The sequence below is a fragment of the Scyliorhinus canicula genome, chromosome 6, assembly GCF_902713615.1.
Source record: "Scyliorhinus canicula chromosome 6, sScyCan1.1, whole genome shotgun sequence".
Classification (NCBI taxonomy): domain Eukaryota; kingdom Metazoa; phylum Chordata; class Chondrichthyes; order Carcharhiniformes; family Scyliorhinidae; genus Scyliorhinus; species Scyliorhinus canicula.
The window spans coordinates 126,723,437-126,745,170 of NC_052151.1; the positions used below are offsets into that span (position 1 = coordinate 126,723,437).

Here is a 21,734-nt window from a genome sequence, read left to right on the forward strand (position 1 = left end):
TAAAAAAAAAACACAAGTCTGAGGCAAAGTTGAGTTTCTTCACTTTCTTTTTTAAATGTATTTTATTACAAACGTGTATTAAAACAGGTAACAGCAAATAAACACCCTGGGAAAAATACATCCCAGCAATCAACTATACAGTCTGCACAAATGTTTTCCCTTTTTCACCCCCCCCCACCCCGCAGCGAACAGCTCCTCAATCACGGTCACAAACATCCCCCACGTTTTCTCAAACTCCCTGCAGAGCCCCATAACTCATACTTTATCTTCTCCAACCAATGCAAGTCGAACAGGTCACCCAACCAAGCCGCTACCCCCGGTGGTGATGCCGACCGCCACTCCAGCAAAATCCGCCGCCATGCAATCCGAGAAACGAAGGCCACGGTATCAGCCTTCCTCCACTCCATGCGCTTCGGCTTCGCTGAAACCCCAAATATCACCGCCAATGGATCCAGGTCCACCTCCGCCACTATCCTGGCTAAGCCTGCAAGCACTCGCGTCCAGAATCTTCCCAATTTTTGAAACTCCAATACACGTGTGCGTGATTCACTGGCCCCGCCCACCTCTCGCATACATCTGCTACCCCATGAAAGAACGCACTCATTCTCACCCGAGTCATGTGCACCATCTTAAACTGTGTTAGGCTCTGCACAAGAGGAGGTTCCGTTTACCCTGCACAGTGCCTCACTCCATACTTCCTAGTTGATCTCCCAACTCCGCTTCCCATTTCTCCTTGATCTTCACCACCCGTTCACCTCCCTGCTCCCCTGCCACTTGTGTATATATACTGAATTCTTCCCTCCCCTTCCACATCCGGAAGCAGCAGTCGCTCCCGCAGGGTGTGTCCCGGTAACCTAGGGAACAGCATCCAGACCTTTTGCGCAAACCCCCTAACCTGCAGATACCTGAACTCTCTCCCCCTTGGCAGCTCTACCCTCTCCCTTAGCTCCTCCAAATACTGATCCCTCACCGTGACCAGCCCCACTTCCCTCCCCCTCCTGTATACATTATCCACCCCAACCCGGCTCAAACCCATTATTCACGCGCAGCAACGTTAACACAAACATCCCTTCCACCCTAAAATGCCTCGTCAACTGATTCCAGATTTTCACCATGGAATGCACCACCAGGCTCCCTGAATACCTCAAACTAGACCCCTTACAAGATTCCTCCATCCGAACACATTCTACCCCTTCTCTTTCCTACCATCAGTGCACTTTGTCCACATTCCGCCCCCCCCCCCCCCCCCCCCCCAATAATAATGAACCAGGTTCGGCAACGCCAACCCCCCACCCCCCAAGCTGGCTGTGCCTCTTTAGCAGGGTCCTCCCAACCCTAGGCGCCTTCCCTGCGCATTCAAAGTCCAAAATGATCGTGTCCAATTTCCAAAAAAATGCCTTTGGTATAAAGATCAGGAGCGCCTGAAAAATAAACAAGAACCTCGGCAGAATATTCAATTTCATCACTTGGACCCTTCCCACCAGTGTCAACTGCAGTGTATCCCGTCTCTTAAGATCCTCCCTGGTTTCCTCCACGAGCTTCGTTAAGTTCCACTATGGAGCCCTGTCCATTCCCTTGCCACCTGAATCCCCAAATACCTAAATCTATCCCTCACTACTGTAAATGGCATCCCCTAAATTAGCCCGCTGTCCCAGCTCATTCATCGGGAAAACCTACATTCAGTCTGTACCCCGAGAACCTTCCAAACCTCCCCAGCAGGCTCATAATCCTTCCCGTACTCTCCAGCAGACCCGAAACATACAGCAAGAGGTCATCGGCACAGAACGACACCCGATGCTCCCTCTGTCCCCCTCATAATCCCCCGCCACTTCGACCACCTAAGAGCCATTGCCAATGGCTCTATGGCCAGCGCAAACAGCAGGTGCCAGGTCAGTCGCAAATTCCTTATAAAATTCCGCCGGGTAACCATCCGGCCTTGGGCCCTTCCCCGACTTCATACCCCTGATACTATCCAGCACCTCCCTCAGCCCCAAGGACTCCTCCAACACTTGCCTCTTTGCTTCCTTCACCTGGGGAAATTCCAGTTCGTCCAGAAACTGTCCCATGTTCCCCTCCTCTCCCCCCAGATCCGCCTCGTAAAGTCCCTGGTAGTACTCCCTAAATACCTCGTTTATCTTCCCCGGGTCCGCCACCACATCTCCAGCCCCAATCCATATCTTCAATATTTCCCTGGACATGGCCTGCCTCTGCAGCTGGTGCGGCAGCATATGGCTCGCCTTCTCCCCATACTCATATTGCACTCCTTTTGCCCTGTGCAGTTGCTCTACCGCCCTCCCCGCTGTCAGCCTGTCAAATGTCCCCAACTACCTTTTCCTCCTCGCCAATCTCTCCCACTTGGCCACCCTCGAATATTCCCTGTCCACCTCCACTATCTCACTCACTAGACGGTCGTGTTCTTCCCTCATTTCCCTATCCACACAAACGTTAAACAAAATAATTTCCCCCCCTTCCGGTGGCAGCTATGAAGGAGTAGGTCGCACATTTGGTGGTTCCCGCTCGGGTCGGACCTTTGGACCTTTTTGCCCAATTCTTTGTCGGATTTGATTCGGAAAATTGATGGTGAATGCAATTGTGAATAGGAATCCTACATCAGTTCATGGAGAGGCGGATCAGGTGTGCTCGCAAAGGAAGAAATAGGCGAACAGAGATGGCTTGGGCCGAGGCTGCAGCGGGAGAAAGCATGGCGGACAACCGGAGTCCTGGCTCGATGACACAGCAGTCGACGGGGCAGCTGATAAAGTTCATACAGGAGGGCTTCGCCAAGCAGAAACAGGAATTTTTGGACCCGATTAAGGAAATGATTGCACGGCTGGAACTTAGACTGGATGCTCATCATCGGGCGATCCAGAAAGTGGAGAAGGCACTGATTGAGCAGGAGGAACACCAAACAGCAGTGGAGTTGGAAGTGGCGATGTTGAGAGACTAACAGAAAACCCTCCAGGAGAAGGTGGAGGATCTAGAGGTCCCGCCGGCAGAACTTGAGAATCGTTGGTCTCCCGGAGGGATCTGAAGGTACGAACGTAGGGGCATACATAGCGGGCATGTTGGAGAAGTTACTGGGAGATGGGACGTTCTCCCGATCCTTGGAGGTGGACAGGGCTCATAGAGCGCTCAAGCGGAAGCCACGTGTGAGGGACCCCCCCCGAGAGCAATGGTGGTGAGATTCCACAGGTACCTGGACAACAAGGAGTGTATTGTACGGTGGACCAGGCAGACATGGAGCTGTAAATGGGAGAACCGCATCCTGCGCATATACCAGGATCTGAGTGCGGTCGTGGCCAGGAGAAGAGCAGGGTTCAACCGAATAAAGCCAACCCTTTTTAAGAAGAAGGTTAAGTTTGGACTGCTGTATCCGGCCCGTCTTTGGGTCACGTATGAGGAGAAACATTTCTACTTTGAGTCGCCCGAGGAAACGATGGACTTCGCTAGAAGGAAAGGGCTGGTAGCGGACTGAGATGTTTGAACTTTGCTGCACTGTGCATGTTTAAAAAGTTTTTATTTTTGGACGTTATCTGTAATGTCTGATTGGAGCCTGCTGCACAGCGGTGTGAGTTAAAGTTTGCATTTTCACTGATGGGGGATGGAGGTGTGAATTTTAGATGTTGGATCTTTTTGATTTTCTGTGTGTTTCTTTCAGGCAATTGGGTTGGGATTACTTTCTTTTGCATATGTGTGTCCGGGGTGGGGAACAATAGGTGGGAAAATGTCTGGAGCCATGGGTGGGGGAGACCAAGCTAGCTGAGTGGGCTAGCTCACGGAAACTCAGTGGGGGGGTAAGCAGATGCTATGCTTGTTGAAGGGGGTGGTGTGCATAGTGCTGTTACCTTGTGGGGGGGGGGGGGGGAGAAATGTTCTGCTGACAGGGGAGGGACTGTTGCTGTGGGAAAAAAGGGAGGTCGGGGAGACGCACCTCAGAGTAACTGATCAGATTAAGGAAGGGATGGGTCGGGCAGGTTTTCCACTCTGGGCTGGACTCCGGTCGCGATCCTGATTAACAAGCGATTGTCATTCGAGGCGGGAAGAATAGTTGCGGATGTGGGAGGCCGTTACATCATGGTTAGTGGGAAGCTGGAAGGGCTGCCGGTGGTGCTCGTGAATGTGTACACGCCAAATTGGGATGATGAGGATGTTGGGGAAGATCCCGGACCTGGATTCACATAAGTTTGTAATGGGGGGGGACTTCAACACAAGAAATTGACCCAGGGCAAGACCGGTCAAGCTCAAGTACAGGCGGGGTGCCAGCTATGGCAAAGGAGCTGAAGCGGTTTATGGAGCATATGGGGGGGGGGGGGGGTGGACCCATGGAGATTGGGTAGCCGAGAGTGAAGGTGTTCTCCTTCTGCTCACGTGTGCATAAAGTGTACTTCTCCCGGATTGACTTTTTTATCCTGAACAGGGCTTTACTGACGGGGGTAGACACTGAGTATTCAGCAATCACGATCTCGGATCATGCCCCGCGCTGGGTTGACCTACAGGTGAGCAAGGAGGGTGGCGAACACCTGCACAGGAGACTGGATGTTGGACTTTTAGCGGATGAGGAGGTGTGTGGGCAGGTGGGGAAATGTATCCAGAACTATTTGGAAGTTAACGACACTGGGGAGGTCTCGGCTTGATACGGGCCCACAGGGAGAAGGCAGACAGAGCAGAGACGGACCGACTGATAAGGGCAATACTACAGGTCGACAGGAGTTACGCGGAGACCCTAGAGGGGCAGGGTTTTTAAAGGAACGACGGAGGCTACAGGCGGAGTTTGGCTTGTTAACTACAGGGAAAGCAGTGGAGCAGCTGAGGGGGGCGATTTATGAATATGGAGAGAAGACCAGCAGAATGTTTGCGCAGCAGTTCAAAGAGGGAGGCAGCCAGGGAGATTGGGAAAGACAGAGACAAGGATGGGAATCTGGTCGGAGATTCAGCAGGGGTTAATAAGGCGTTTAAGGAGTTTTACAGCAGGCAGTATGAGTCGGAACCCCCAGCTGGGCCAGAGGGGATAAGGCAATTCTTAGGGGCTGAGGTTCCCGAAGGTGGATGAAGGGTTGGTAGAAGGGCTGGGGGCCCTGATCGGGTTGGAAGAAATAGTAGAAGGGCTGAAGGCCATGTAGTCGGGTAAAGCCCCGGGACCGGACGTGTACCCAGTGGAGTTTTAGAAAAGGTTCTCTGGGATACTGGGGTCACTGCTGATGAGCACATTTAATGAGGCAAGGGAGCGAGGAGTGCTTCCCCCGAGGATGTCACAGGCCACTATCCCGTTGATCCTGGAGCGGGATAAGGACCTGGAGCTATGCGGGTCCTACAGACCGACCTCCCTACTAAATGTAGACGCCAAACTGTTGACCAAAATCTTGTCCTCTAGGATTGAAGACTGTGGTCCGGACGTGATTGGGGAGGACCAGACGGGATTTGTTAAGGGTAGGCACTTGGCGGCCAACGTAAGAAGATTTCTGAATGTGATTATGATGCCCCCAGAGAGTAGGGACGTGGAGGTAGAGTGGTCGCAATGGAGGCAGAGAAGGCATTTGATCAGGTGGAATGGGATTATCTGTGGGAGGTTCTGGGGTGGTTTGGATTTGGACAGGGCTTCATCAACTTGGTCAGACTGATGTATCAGGCTCCCGTGCCGAGTGTATGGACAAACAGGTTGACATGGGGCTATGTTAGGTTGCACCGGGGGACGAGGCAGGATGCCCCCTCTCCCCACTGCTGTTTGCGCTGGCCACTGGCAATTGTGTTGAGAGCCTCAAGGGGCTGGTCCGGCGGGGGCGGTGGAACACCAAGTCTCACCATACGCAGCCAACATGCTCCGATATGTTTCGGACCCACTAGAAGGGATAGAAGAAATTGAGGATTCTGGGGGAATTTGGCCAGTTTTCGGGTTATAAATTGAACATGGGGAAAAGTGAGATGTTCACGATCCAGGCAAGGGGGCAGGAGAGGTGATTGGGGAAGCTGCTGTTTAGAGTGGTAAAAGGCTTTTGGTACCTAGGCATCCAGCTGGTGCGGGAATGGAAACGGCTACACCAGTTAAATCTGGCCCGACTTGTAGACCAAATGAAGGAAGATTTCCGAAGGTGCGACGTGCTCCCGTTGTCACTGGCTGGGAGGGTACAGACAGTGAAAATGACGGTCCTCCCGAGATTCCTGCTTGTGTTTCAGTGTCTCCCCATCTTTATTCCACAGTCCTTCTTTAAATGGGTAAATAAGGTGATCTCTGGCTTTGTGTGGGTGGGTAAGACCCCGCAAATAAAAAAAAGGGGGGGATGCTGGAGTGCAGCTGGTGGGAGAGTGGGCTGGCAGTGCCGAACTTTAGTAATTATTATTGGGCGGCGAATATAGCCATGATTAGGAAGTGGGTGTTGGTGGTGGGGGGGTCGATGTGCGAGCGAGTAGAGCAGCATCATGCATGGGCACTAGTTTGGCAACATTGGTAACGGTGCCTCTACCGTTCCCACTGGCACAGTACTCCACCAGCCCATTGGTGGTAGCGGCCCTGGAAGTCTGGGGGCAATGGAGGAAACATGTGGGCGCAGAGGGAGCATCGGTCTGGTCTCCAATCTGCAATAATCACCAGTTTGCCCCGGGGAGGCTAGATGGAGGATTCTGGGGATGGCAGAGAGCAGGGATCGAGTGGATAGGAGATATATTTATAGAGGGGAACTTTCCAGTCTGAGAGAGTTGGAGGAGAAATTTGAATTGACGTGAGGGAATGAGTTCAGGTACCTGCATGCGCGGGACTTCCTACGCAGGCAGGTCTCAACCTTCCCACTCTTACCACTAAGGGGGATACAGGACAGGGTAGTTTCCAGAATCTTGGTGGGAGAAGGGAGGGTTTCGGGCATTTGCACCAACCTCATGGGGTCACAGGAAACGCAGACTGAAACACAAATGAGAAGAGGAGTGAGGAGGAGAGATAGAGGATGGTCTCTGGGCGGACGCATTGAATAGAGTCAACGCGTCCACAATTTGTGCCAGGCTCAGCCTGATACAGTTTAAGGTTGTTCACCGGGCTCACGTAGTGGCCTGGATGAGCAGGTTCTTTGGGGTAGAAGGTAGGTGTGCAAGGAGCGCGGGAAGACCAGCGAACCATGTCCATATGTTCTGGGCATGCCTGAAGCTTAGGGGATTCTGGAAAGAGTTTGCGGACGTCATATCCAAGGTGTTGAAAACAAGGGTGGCACCGAGTCCAAAGAGTGTCAAAAGTCCCAAGAATCCAGGAGGAGAAAGAGTCAGACATTCTGTCCTTTGTCTCCCTGGTAGCACGGAGACTGATATTATTAGCTTGGAGGGACTCAAAGCCCCCAAAGTCAAAGATCTAGCTAACTGACATGGCTAGCTTTCCCTATCTGGAGAAAATCAAGTTCACCCTGAGAGGGTCACTGTTAGGGTTTGACTGGAGGTGGCAGCCGTTTGTCAACTTCTTTGGGGAAAATTAACGGTCAGCAGAAGGGTGGGGGGCGGGGTTTGGGGTTCTGTTTAGTTTACAGTAGGGTGTTAGAAAAGGTGAAAGGTGGGACCTGTGAGGGAGGAAGACGGCTTTTGCACTATGTTTATATTTGTATGTACACTGTTTCTTCTGTTATATAAAACCAGAAATACCTCAATAAAACGTTTCTTAAAAAAAATAATAATACCCCCCCCCCCCCCCCCCCCCCCCCCGGGCCTTCAGTTGCTTCCCAAAAAATGGCCGGCGACACGTTCCCCCTTCTGATTCAACTCCACATACTCCTTAATCGCCGCCTGCACCTTATCACAATGAAGTGGTAATAACCTGTCCACACCAAACAGTTGAGTCAAGTCCATTTATTGGCAAAAGTTTTTGGGAGAAGAACCGGCATTCTGCAGTGCTCGCAGTCACCTTCTCAATTTCACAGCGGCAGTTAGCCTTTTTTATACGTGTACCTCATTAGCTTGAAGGGGTTACATACATGACCAATTAGGTCTTCCTGGCAACAATTAGCTTCCAATCACATTCCTCTGAAAACATTCGAAAACTGATGTCCACAACTCCTTGTTTTCAGCCACAAGAGTAGCAGGTGTCTCAACAGTAAACGGTTAGTTTGTTGCACTTTTGTATCAGAACTCTACAGAATCTTCCAATTACATTATTGCCAGCTGCACCAGATCTTTGCAGAATCCCAATCACATTGCAAGCATAATTAAAACAGAGAGACCCTTAATTTTAACTTCTCCATGTACAACCTTAATTTTAACTTCTCCATGTACAATTTTTACCTTAACAATCCCTCCTTTTGGTCAAGCATTGTGTCAACAATTCTTCAGAACAACAATATCCCTGTTGCTGTCTTGTTCTAAATTCGGATCTTGGTCAGACAGACATCTTCCCGTCTCCGCTTTAAACATCCCCGGGCATAAAACCTGTTTTGATGTTTAGTCTGAAATTACTTATATAAAAACATCATCATATGTGACACCCCATTCTTCACCACCTTGTTCGGTGGTGACCATTACCGGGATGTCGTCCTGATTGCGGGCCGAGTGTACTGGCATCATTCGAGCCATAGCCATTTTACAACACATATAAAGGCATCCAATGATTATCCAACATACAATTATAATTACGACAAGTATCATCAATCCATGCATCAGGTAAGAACCCCAGAACCCTCCAAGTAGCCAATTTAACCATCTCCCGCCCGAGGTCACATGCAATTTCTGAACCTCCCAATGATCAGCAAGGTTAGTAATATTGTCCGCACTATCAGGGATGTAGGTACAGCATTCAGAACCAATTCGCTGACCAGGAGGTAATCTAAGGCTGTCCTATTTTGCAGGGCCACCGTTTTTATGGCCACCATCCTGTTCATTTTGAGCAATGCCTCTGTGGTGTCATTGGCTACTTCTTCTAAGATCTTTGCTACTTTACGTATTTCCTTAATGGCAAACGTCACCCCAATAGGGGGAAGCACAACCCCGAAGAAACGTTGGGTCTCCATTATGTCCCGTTTCTGCCTATCTCCCACCTGATGGTGAGTCCTCAAGTCCTTAAGGTAGTGGATGTACGGGACTACATATCCTAGGTAGCATGATCCGGTCCAATCTTAGGTAGACAGGGGTATGCCATATGACCACAGATATAGTAGGTACCATTGTACGAGGCCAGGTTTGTCACTTGATCACCCATCCAGGAGGTTGTAAATATTACGTTGCCTCCTTCAGTTTTATTGGGAGTTTCCAGATTCATAATAGTATGAAGAGTTGTGCTTTTGCCGTATGAGGGGGTGACATTGAGATAGTGTTCACATGCACTGTCTTCTACTTTGGTAGTTTTTAGGAAGCAGATTGCTCCCTTTAGGCGGCCCATCCCTTGTGTATTAGTTAGGACAAAATGAAGGGGGTCATGGTGGCCATCATACTCGGGTCGATACCAACCCTCGAACTGATTCATATAATACCCAGCCGATTCCCTTTTTCTATAGTATTCCTGTTGTGAAAGAATGGCAAGAATACTACTCGTGGTGTGATTGCATCGCCATTCCTTAGCCACCATTCTGCCGTTTCAGAAGTATTAAAATAGATGGGACATAGGGGGATCCCTCCTTTTACATGTATCGGTACATGAGCACAAACCCAACACGGTGACACATTGGCATCCCTTGCATACAGATAGGACATATAAAGGTACATATTCACATGTAACTCTCATTTGCTGTTATGGAGACAGTTGCCGACTCCCAGCAGTCCCAAACACAGTATCAATTTTATCAGATTCATCCTTATTACTCTAAATTAAAAATATCCCAAAGCCTATACCGGCTGCGCGCTACTGCCCGTGTTCTCGTTCAGCTTGCTTGGAGGTCAGAGAGGAGAGTCTGTAAGTCAAGCAAATCACATATTTTTTTTAACTGTCGCCTGGGTACGTTTTAAATTGAGTCCAATGTTTCCAGACCCCCTTACCTCTAATGTCTATACATGCACAAGTATCTCCACTAATTATAACTTGGTATGGCCCGTTCCATTTAGGGGCGAAACTGGGTTTTTCAGGTAATGTTTTTACCATTACTCGACTCCCTGCAGTAGGGACATCAGGAAGTGTTTCGAGCTCTCTCTGTGCGCCTCGTTGTTCCTGTTTGTCCTTGACTGATTTACGCATCTCTTTTACTTGGGCGCTCAGCTCCAAAACATAGTGTCTAATCCTATCTTTCAATGGGCCTACATCGGCCCCACCAGTGATAATATTCTCTGGTAGCTGCATCGCCCTTCCAGTCATTAATTCATATGGGGTCAATCCAGTTGTACGCTTCATTGTAACTCTTAATTTCATCAGATTATGGGTAATACCTCAGTCCATGTTTTTCCCGACACTGTATAGCTTTTGCCAAAGCATTTGTAAGGGTTCGGTTCATTCATTATACCATCCCAGAGCTTTGTGGATGGTAGGGGATGTGGAATTTCTGTTTTATGCCTATGAGTTGGCACACCGTTTTTACTACCTTCCCAATAAAATGTGTCCCCTGATCAGAATCAATTTGGAGCGGTACTCCCCATCTCGGGATAACTTCTTCTGCCAATATCCTGGCCACCGTGGTGGCCGTACAATTCCTAGTAGGGACTACTTCCACCCACCGGGTAAATTGATCAATAATCACCAAACATTACGCCTTTCCATGAGATGGTTGTAGGGGTCTCGTGAAGTCTATTTGCAGATGTTCCCATGACCCCTTTGGCCGGAGCTGGTATCCCATTTTTATTTTTATGGGTCGACCGGGATTATATTGTGCACAGGTCACACATCGGTGGCAATACTGAGCTATGTCTCTTCCCATTCCTTTCCACCATCATTCCTTTCTTATACTAGTCGTCATGGCGTCCCTTCCTACATGCGAGAGTCCATGGTGTAATTGCCAGGGTATTTTGTATACATTCTGGCGTTACTACTTTATCATTATATCTCGATACACCATCATTCCCTCTATTAGCTCCGTGTGCCTTCCACTTCCCTCCCTCCTCCTCCTCCAAGATGTCCTCGTGCAGCTTTAGGATACCTATTTCATCTTTTATCTAGTCTGCCACAGCTACTGGTAGTTCATCAACGGCCTCTTGTTCTAATGCTAATTGTGCTGCTCTATCTGCGGTTTGATTTCCTTTAAATTTGGGCCACTTAGTGTCATCCTTTCCTGGTTCCCATTGGTGGGCTTTGATTTTGATTACTGCCACCTCCCCAGGGAGCCCACTAGCCTTTAGTAGCCCTTCTATCCTTTGTCTGTGTTTAATTGGAGGTACCGTCTCTAGTTATGTATCCTCTTCTTCCCCATGCGGTCATATAGTCATGTACTACCCCGAATGCATACTGGCTGTCGGTGTATATATTTACTACCTTTTCTTCAGATAATTTTAGGGCTTGTGTGAGTGCCACTAGTTCTGCCACCTGTGCTGACAACCCTCCATCAATCCTTCCTGACTTTATTGTTTCCAATCTGTCATTGACCACTGCCCATCCTGTCCTTGGTAATCCCTCCACGTATTTACGTGATCCATCTACAAAAAGGGCTTCATCGTTATTTTTGCATACATAAAATCGCATTGGTATATACAAGTTATTTATTTCCACCAGTGTGGTCTCGCTTAGATAGGCGGGTGTTTTACTTCCTCCTACCCTGGTTATATAAATCATTCTATAGGAGGTAGGCAGGGGGAGATCAGTAATAGATATGGATGCACCTGTGTCCACCAGCATTTCACATTGCCGGCCCTCTACCAGTGCAGACACATAAATTCTCTCCTTGCTCTTACAAATGGGGGCCGCAGGCTGTCAGTCTACTTCGTCCTCGGTCCCTTGTCCCCTGCCTTCTGCTGCGGATACAAGTCGGGGCTGGGGTTTCCCATGTTTATCCCAACATGTGGCCTCTGTGTGCCCGTTTTTGTTGCAATAATTGCAACGGCCCCCTCCATTCCCAGATTTGTTTCCTTTCCTTGGGGCCCGACATTCCTTTGCAAAATGTCCCTTTCTACCACAGCTGTAACACATCAGCTTTGGCTGTGCCGCAACTCCACTGCCATAAGCGCTAATCTTTTCTTGTTTTATTTTTATTTGGCATTTCTCTTCGCTGGGTATTCCACATGTCCACTCTACTAGTTCATCATACCCTCGGAGCGCAACTACTCCCATTTTTAAGATGATCTGGTGGTTACTTGAGAGCCTATCTTTAAAGGCTTGGATAAAGGCACGATCAGCACGTGCTGGGTTTGCTATTTTTGAACATTCTTCGCAGACCCGGAACAATCGTCCTCCATATTCAGAGGCTCCCTTTCCCTTTTGTTGATTAGTTGTGGTAATCCTACTCCAATTAGTTGGTGCGTTTCCCAGGGCTGTTACTACTGCTGTTTTAAATGGGGTGAAGTCCGCCTGTTAGGCGTCCACTTTGGTAAGGGGGGCTAGTCATTTGTGTTGCCTGGACCGTTAACCAGTCTCCATTTATCCTGAGGGCATGCGGCTCTGACTAATTGGTGAATGTCCCGCAAATGTAATAGGTGTCCTACCCATACGGTATCTAATTCCGCCCAAAATCTAGCATTTGCACTTAGTGGTTGTAATTTGCCCAAGGAGTCCAATATTTGCTGTCTTTCCCCGGGGGTGAAGGGTTTATAAGTTGCCCTCGGTTGTGCCTCAGTTCCTGTGCTGGTTACCGGGGCCATATTACAATTTTCCGTATCCCCCTGAGGTAGGGGCGGGACGTTGCCTTCTGTTGTGTTGTCCCATAGGGTGGAAGGAGATCCCAATGATTCTCCTTAATAGTTGATTCCTTTTTTCTAATTCCCTTACCCTAGATTCTAATTTCTTTATCTTAACTTTGTCATCAGACCATTTTTCGGTCGAGGCTGTTACATGTCCAATTAGTCCAGCTAATTGGTGTACTAACAATACTACTACTTTCTTTGTTTTATCTTTCTTTTCACCATCTATCCATTTCCTTTGTTATTCCAATGTATGAGAGACATCCCAACCACCTTTCTGCATCTTTTTAATTAGTGAGTGTCTGACGGTCATACAGTGAACCTGCCGGTCCCCGATTCACTTCCTCTCCTGCCATTTTGGTAACAATTTTTATACTCACGATTATCCCCGAGTCTCAAGATCGTGTTTTATCCATCGGTTTTTAAAGCGCTCTTTCCTTTACAACCCGGCCAAGTCTTTCTCTTCGTGGTCGTCGTTACCCGAGTCCGACAAGTTCTTGAATGATCAGTTCCCCCTTGCTGCTTGCAAATTGTTGAGAGGAAAAGTATACTTACAGTTCCGTAATTTTCTTCCAACCTTTGATCGCTCACACACACTTTCTCACAGCTGCCTGAGTCTTCCTCCCAAGTGGTCTGTCTCCAGTCCCTACACCCACTTCAGGGTCCTGACCTACGCGTGAGAGGATTTCCTCCCTTAACAACAGGTCTACGGCTGCGTGTTAAGGACGAGCACTTCCTTGTCCTTAGGTCAACACAAGCAGTTACCATTCTCTCAGTCACTCAACCTTCCGTGAATTGACTCAACTCTTTACCAATGTTCAGTTATTCTGTCCCGGTTTTCCAGAGGGGTAGCCAAATACCTCAGGCGAGGGGCAGAATCCTGCCGACTACGCCAATTGAAGTGGTAATAACCTGTCCACACCAAAGAGTTGAGTCAAGTCCATTTATTGGCAGAAGCTTTTGGGAGAAGAGACGGCACTCCGCAGTGCTCGCAGTCACCTTCTCAATTTCACAGCGGCAGTTAGCCTTTTTTATACATGTTCCTCATTAGCTTGAAGGGATTAGATACATGACCAATGAGGTTCCCTAGCAACAATTAGCTTCCAATCACATTCCTCTGAAAACATTTGATAACTGATGTCCACAACTCCTTGTTTTCAGTCACAAGAGTAGCAGGTGTCTCAACAGTGAACGGTTAGTTTTAATTTTGCAAGCACAATTAAAACAGAGAGACCCTTAATTTTAACTTCTCCATGTACAACCCTTAATTTTAACTTCGCCATGTACAATTTTTACCTTAACAACAAAATCCTCCATCTGCCAACAACCCCAAGTCAAACCTTCACCCCGGCCTCTGTTCTCGTTCCGATCTAAACCAATTCACCAGCCAGTGGGGCGCATTGTCTGAGATAACTATCCCCACATACTCTTCCCCCTCCATCCCAGCCAGAATCTCCCAACTCTGCCCCGTCCACCCCAACCAAAATCTTCCAACTCACTACAAAGTAATCAATCCTCGAATACACCTTATAGATGTGTGAAAAGAAGGAGTACTCCCTCCTGGATTCTGAATGCACCATGGATCCACTATAACCATCCTCTCCATAAACCCCCAAACTCCCTTGCCATTCATACCCTACCCATCAACCTGGGGCTCGACCTATCCACCCTTGGCTCTAGGCCACAGTTAAAATCTCCTCCCAGGGAAGCAGGGTGGCGCAATGGTTAGCATTGCTGCCTCATGACGCCGAGGTCCAAGGTTCGATCCCGAATCCGTATGGAGTTTGCACATTCTGCCCGTGTTTGCGTGGGTTTCGCCCCCACAACCCAAGAGATGTGCCGGCTAGGTGGATTGATCACGCTAAATTGCTCCTGAATTGGAAAAAATGAATTGGGTACTCTAAATTTATTTTAAAAGAAATCTCCTCCCATGATCAAATAGTGCGTGGCCAAATCCGGGATCGCTGTCAGCAACCCCCTCATAAAACCCAAATCATCCTAATTTGGGGCATACATATTTACCAAGACCATCAGTGCCCCTTCCAATACCCCACTCACAATCACATATCTTTCACCCGCATCCCTCACCTCATTCTAACTAACAAATCCCATTTTTCTGCTCGTTAAAATCGCCACTCCTCGCATTCGAATCAAACCCCGAGTGGAAAATCTGCACGACTCTTCCCTTCCTTAACCTAACCTGGTCCTTCACACGGAGGTGCGTCTCCTGGAGAAAGACCCCGCTTTCAAGCTCCTGAGGTACGCAAACACAAGCGTCCTTTTAACCGCCATTCAGTCCCTGGATGTTCCACGTTACCAGCCTTCCGGAGGTTTACGCCTCCAATCCCCTCTACTGTCCGTCATCTTCCACACTTAACTCCCGCCCCTTTAATTCTACCCTGTACCTAGCCAATCCCAGATGGCACCTTCTCCGTCCCTGACCATGTTATCTCTCACCCCCGCCACGTTGCAACAACCACCCACTCCCCTCCCCCGGCCATCCTTCTCGGTTTTTTGCCCCACCTCCTCAGTTCGGTTCACCAGCATGACTTGCGAGCACGGCCGCCCCTGCCCAAAGGCACCTCCCATGACCTCCCCTCCACCTCCCAACCAGTCCTCAGCTCAAGGAAGAAGTCTCCCTGCTGCCCTTACCCTCCTCCACCCAAACAATTACATCTTCTGAGCTCCAGGTCGCCGCCTCCCAAAGCAAACAAACAAATGCTAACACAAACAATCCCATAAAACAGGAGGGGGGTGGATGGTAACATCCATCTCCTCACCCCTACAGCCTTACGATCCCAACAATAAACAGCATTCCCCCCTCCAAACCAGAGGGGATGAAAATCCCCAATCCCTACGCCCACTTCAAACATGCTCCCAAACATTACGAAATGCCAACACCCCGGTTCCCCAGCATTGTTCACGTAGTTCTCCCCCAGTTTATGCTCCTTAATGAAGTTTATGGCCGCTTCTGGGGTCTCAAAATAATACTACCGACCTCTGAACTTCACCCACAATTTCATCAGGTAGAGCACCCCAAACCCGATCCGCTGCCGGTGCAACACCACCTTGGCCCTATTGAACCCTGCTTGCCACCTCGCAAATTGAGCTCCGATGTCCTGATAAGTTTGGACCTTATTCGTGCTTTTTCCTGGCCCAATGCAAAATCTTCTCTTTCCCCACAAATTTCTTACGATCACTGCCCACTACGGCTCCACAGCTCTTGGCTTCTGCCTCAGGGTTCTATGTGCTCGCTTCACCTCAGGGTCTTTATCTAGCACCCCTTCCGTCACCAGCATCTTCGAGGCATACCTCGTGGCATTCACATCTCCCACTCCTTCTGGCAGGCCCAGTATTCTCAGCTTCTGCCTTTGAGGTATTCGGCTCCTCCACCTTTGCCCTCAACGTTTTACAAAGGTCTCCTAGGAGCCCCACCTCCTCCTCCAGAGCCACCACACGATTGTTGTGGTCCGAGATCACACCTTCAAACTCCCGAATCTGCGACCCCTGGACCTCCAAACACTTATCCACCCGTTCCATCAAACTCTTCAGGAATGCCACAACTCTTTTGATGGCCTTTCATGCATTCCTCTCACATTTCCTTCCTTTGTTGGCAGAATTCCTCCTTGGTAAAAGCCATCGACTGCTCCATATGGGGCCTTTCACTTGCACTAGCCCTTCCCCCACAGCCATCCTTACACTGTCTGCTGCAGCGCAGGTTTCCTCCAACTCTTTAGCCAAGTCTCTCAAGTCTTCTGCTGGGTTTGGTAACCAGCGAGCATACCACTCCCAGGGGAAACTACTCCTCCGACCTTCACCTATACCTTTTCATCAAAATTCCACCCAGTATCAGGTTAAAAGAGCTCTTTTCTGTGCCTTCAAGCAGGAGCTACCTAGTGTGCAACCACACACACCATGGCCGCCACCGGAAATCAAGCTCTTCAATTTCAACAGCCAATAGCAACATATATAAATAGAATATATCATTACCAATAATTCATGTGTACATTTCAGTTTCATAGATTGAATGTTAAGATTGTTTCTTCTTGCTTGTGAAGTCTTACGTTTTAGTGGTCTTATCGGGTACAGGAGAAATTGAGGTAATAATGATTCTTGAAATTTTGTTAGATAAACTAGCATCCTTGTGACACTAAAACCAGGTCAAACAAAAGACTAACAATGCATTGCAGCATTTCAACCATTATTAAAGGATGCTTTAATTAAACATTGTGTGATTTTTATGAGGAACCCAGATTATCAGTGAATTTATAAGTTACTCATTGATTATTGTAGTACATTTTGGACCATCTTTAAATAAAAGCGGAATGCCAGTATGATCTGTTCTGATGATTATGATATAATGCACAAGTAGCTTTTTTTGTTTGTTTTTATTTGTGAACAGTCAAATGTTAGGCTTTTTATTTTTCTTAAATGTTGGAAGAGCACCATAACTCAAAATATCAGCTATGATTGAATGGCGGAGCAGACTCGATAGGCCGAGTGGCCTAATTCTGCTTCTATATCTTCTGGTCTTATCACACATTACTGAAGCAATTAAAATGCTTTGCTGAATGAGGAATTATTATTGCACAAGTAAAAGCTGCTGTGCAGCAGTGGAATTCCACAACTCAATCAAATCAATTCCCAGTTCATCTGTTGTTTTGTCTGATGGCAATGGTTACGAGAGGAATGTTGGCCAAGGCTCCAAAAAAATTATTGTATAAATAATGCAACCAGGTCAAGCAAATTGTATGTGATGTGTATTTAATCTGCTTTTTAGCATGCTTGACAAAACAGAAATGTTCAACAATAGTTAAAATTATGTTGGTGCAGATTCACCTTTTAATGTGAAGTCCAACAGAAAAAGTGATTTGATAAAACAGATCTTAAAATGTTTCTGACTTTGAAGTGCTATTTGATGCAGATTTGCTTAATTTATTCATAATTCATTAATTCATGAATTCAAAAATGTCAGATTCTCTTGTTTGCTTTTGTACTTTATGCAGAATTGTGTGTCTGGATTATTTGTAGATTTTAGTTGCACTTTGTGTAAAATTGTATTTCTATAAGTAGTGATGTGTCAGATGGCGGGGAGGGAAATATCTCCTCCATTTCAATTTCACGTGTCCTGCTGCCTCTTCATAGATATCAAATTAACTTTCTGGACACCGGGGAAGTAGGAAGGAGAATGTGTAACATGTAAAGAACAATATGCTCCAGTTACCCAAGGTGGTACACAACCCATTCAATTTGTCAAACTGCATATTTGTGTAGGTGTAACAAAACCTTTTTTTTAAAAAACAAGCAATCAGCATAATTTATGTGAAATAGTTTGTCAGTGAAAATACATTTGAAAGAGAAAGGTAAAATAATTTAGATCTTGCCCAAAATTACAAATTTTGACTCATTTTAATATTTCAAATATTCCCAATTGCTGCTATTTATTAATGTGATAGTGTTATTGATTTTTCTGCAAAATGACGATTTCTTTGGACAAAGATGATAATAATGCTGCCATCAAAGGAAATTTGAGAGAGCTTAGAAAGATATAAACCTGAATCATTCATAAAATGTGCCTTAATTCATGGTCTTTTTAAAAAAGATTTGCATATACAAACAAATCGATCTGTAAACCTCGACAGCTACGCATTACACACAATAGTGTACTGTGTTAAATATTTTCTGTTTTACTCCTGGCATGTGGGCATAGTTGACAATGCTGGCATTTATTGTCCATCTCTAGTCCAAATTGAGTGGCTTACTGGCACTTCAGAGAGTCTACCCTTTGATTAGCGAGTCCACCACAGTTGTGCGCAACTATAGTTATATGTAGGCCAAACCAGGTAAAGACAGTTGTATTCTTTCTCTAAAAGGAACCAATTGGGACTGTATGACAATCTGGTAGCTTCATGGTTTTGTCACTGATTTCAGCATTTGATTTCCAAATTCAGTTTCTGAAATAAGATGATAGGATCTAAATTCATATTATCTGGATGTATGTGTTTGTGTGTGGGTGTTGCTTGTCAAATCACATTCTACTTAGCCCATATCATTAAAGGGACAGTGGCAGCATGGGTACAAAATTGGCACACAGCCAGAAATCAGAGGGTAATGTAGTACAGTGTTTTCGCAGGTTAGAAGGAAGTGTGCTTGTTTGTAATGTTGCTCGTAAGTGCCCACATCTTTGCCATGTCATAATTCAACAGGCAGGTGATTAACCAAATATAGCTTTCAAGGCTTCTGTTAAAGCTGATAAACCAGGACCAGTGGAAAACTGTGTCCAGGAACCTCTATTAATAACTTTTAGAAATTTATAATTATTAAATATTTAGATTTCCTCTTTGGATTATGCATGTTATTTTAAATGTTAAAATGTCTGCCTGCCTTAAATGCATGAAGTATATTGGTTTTATTGCCCTAAATGTGCCCTGTATTATTAAATTAAAAGCTTCTCCTCCTCTCTAGGCCGCTCTGGTTGGAGGAACAACTATGATAATTGGTTATGCGTTGCCTGATAAAGAGATTTCGCTTCTGGAGGCTTATAAAAAGTGTAGGAATCTAGCAGATCCCAAGGTTTGCTGTGACTACTGCCTTCATGTTGGTGTAACTTGGTGGGGTCCACAGGTAAGGGTGAATTTTACAGTCTATTGTTTGATTTTTGAAAAAACGTTTTTTTCCTATTTGTCTGTTCCTCAATTTGGAAAGCTAATTCCAAAAATGTGCAACAGAGCTCCAGATCAGAATAAGAAGGTGGACTTTATTCAATGAAGAGATAAGAGTATGTGACAAGATTAATACAGAAGTTGAATCAATTAAAAGCAAATGCTGAGTTTAGATTTTTAATCTGTTGATGTAATTAAGTCCTGTTTCTTGACTGTAGAAGTAACAAGAGACAACTAACATACTGGCTTGGTAACAGTTTTTACTTCCTATATTTATTTTGGGTTCAGTGTTTCACACTTCTGTATGTGCATCCACATTTCTTACTTCTTAAGCTGAGGACTGAACAGAAATCTTGCTACTTATTTCACACACCCTTAAGTTAACTTTGAAACCCAGTCAAGATTGGCTTATGGCTGAATATAAGAAACAAGAAATGGGAGGTGCTGACAGATACCAATAATTAGTCAGGCACTGGAGGTCCTGCTCGATAGAAAGAAAAGATCATGTCATCCAGTTTTTAAAAAATCACAAAACAGATTCAAGCGATAGTTTTTCTTTATTATCTAATAAAACAACCAAATCAGACATAAACCTCCAGATTACCAAAACAATCTCAATTATCATAGAACTTTACAACATACAATGAAACCATTCAACCCATCATGTCTGTGCTAGACCTTTGTTACAGCAATCTCACTGCCTTTTGTTCTGCCCATATTCTTGCATATCTTCTGTTCAAGAAAATCTTTCCAATTTCTTTTAAAAGATGCAATAGCCTTTTGAACTACATTCTATAACAAAACATTCATGAATTATTTAAACCCATCTGATTTCTTAGCTGCACCACGAGAACTGCAGCGGTTCAAGAAGACAGCTCACCACCACCTTCTCAAGGGCAATTAGTGATGGGAAACAAATGCCGGCCTAGCCAGCAAAGCCCACCCACATCCTGCAAAAAATGAATTTTAAAAACCACGCACACCACGGAGGCGGCCCACTGTTGGCCAGCTGCGGGATCTTCCAGCCCCATCACTGTCAACAGGGCTTCCTGTTGTTCACACCCTCCACCGGCGGGTGTTGACGTCGGTGGAACTGGAAGATTGTTTGTGGTAGGTAATTTATATGCAGGCTGATGTATGGCATGTGAAGTTCAATACAAATGAAATTAAAATGCTGCATAGTGGAACAGTGATAAATAGTATACACTCTATAAATGATGTTTGAAATAGCGAAGAGTGAAGTTGAATGATTTAACTAGCAGGCATGGGCTTGGCTTTAGACATAGAATTTACATTGCAGAAGGAGGCCATTGGGCCCATCGAGTCTTCACCACCCTTGGAAAGAGCACCCCATCCAAGCCAACCACCTCTGCCCCATACCCGTAGCTCAGCAGCCCACCCAACCCCTTTGGACACTAAGGGCAATTTAGCATGGCTAATCTACCTAACCTGCACATCTTTGGACGGTGGGAGGAAACCGGAGCTCCCGGAGGAAACTCACGCAGACACAGGGAGACCGTGCAGACTCTGCACAGACAGTGACCCAAACTGGGAATCGAACCTGGGACCCTGGAGCTGTGAAGCGACAGTGCAACCACTGTGCTACCGTGCTGCCAAATTTATTGTTGTTCTAGTTCAGATTAAGGATGCTGATCTATATGAACAATATAGTAGGAAACCAAAAAGAAGAATTGACCATAAGCCCCTTGGCAACTGCTGAAAAAATTCAGGTGGCTTTTTCTAGAATCGTAAACAGCTGTTCTCCAATCTTGTTCCCCCTCTTAACATAAAGTTGCTCCATAGTCTCCTGAAATTAAAAGCTGCTACGTAGTCTCCTGAAATTAATAGAGAAGCCTCCATCAAACCCCACCCTCTTTCTGACATCTTTGAATGACGATAAATACCACCAATATGCAGAATAAGGCTAATAGCGGACATATACTCATTTAAAAACAAAACATGCCTCTTCATTAACTTTCATTCTAAAACAATTCTGCACAGTCTGATCTTTTTATTGTGGAACTTACATTGGACGCGATTCTCCGATGTCGCGCCGCATCGAGAAAGCCGTCGTGAACTCGGTCGAGTTCAACGACGGCACGAAACGGCCCCGATCGTGATCGATTCTGGCCCCGGGAATGGGCTAGCATCGGGGCCGCGAGGAACACGGGGGGGGGGGGGGGGGGGGGGGGCGCGTGACATTGAATGCACGTCGTCAGCGCGCGACGCCCGAATGACGCCGCTCCGCGTCATAAAAGGGCGCGATCCACGCACGGAAAGGAGGGAGGGAAATGTCGGAGCCACGGAGGGCCGCCCCGAGTTTCCGTGATACAGACCTGGAGACCCTCCCTGATGAGGTGGAGC

At 46.8% G+C, this 21,734-nt stretch overlaps 1 protein-coding gene across 1 annotated transcript in view; it reads left to right on the plus strand.

The window, feature by feature from the left end:
• dpysl5b (dihydropyrimidinase like 5b) overlaps positions 1 to 21,734 on the plus strand; it is a 125,476-nt gene that overhangs the window by 12,950 nt on the left and 90,792 nt on the right. Inside the window, exon 2 of the mRNA XM_038800106.1 lies at positions 19,174 to 19,332. Within this exon, the coding sequence (XP_038656034.1) occupies positions 19,174 to 19,332 (159 nt within the window). The remainder of the gene's footprint in view (positions 1 to 19,173; positions 19,333 to 21,734) is intronic.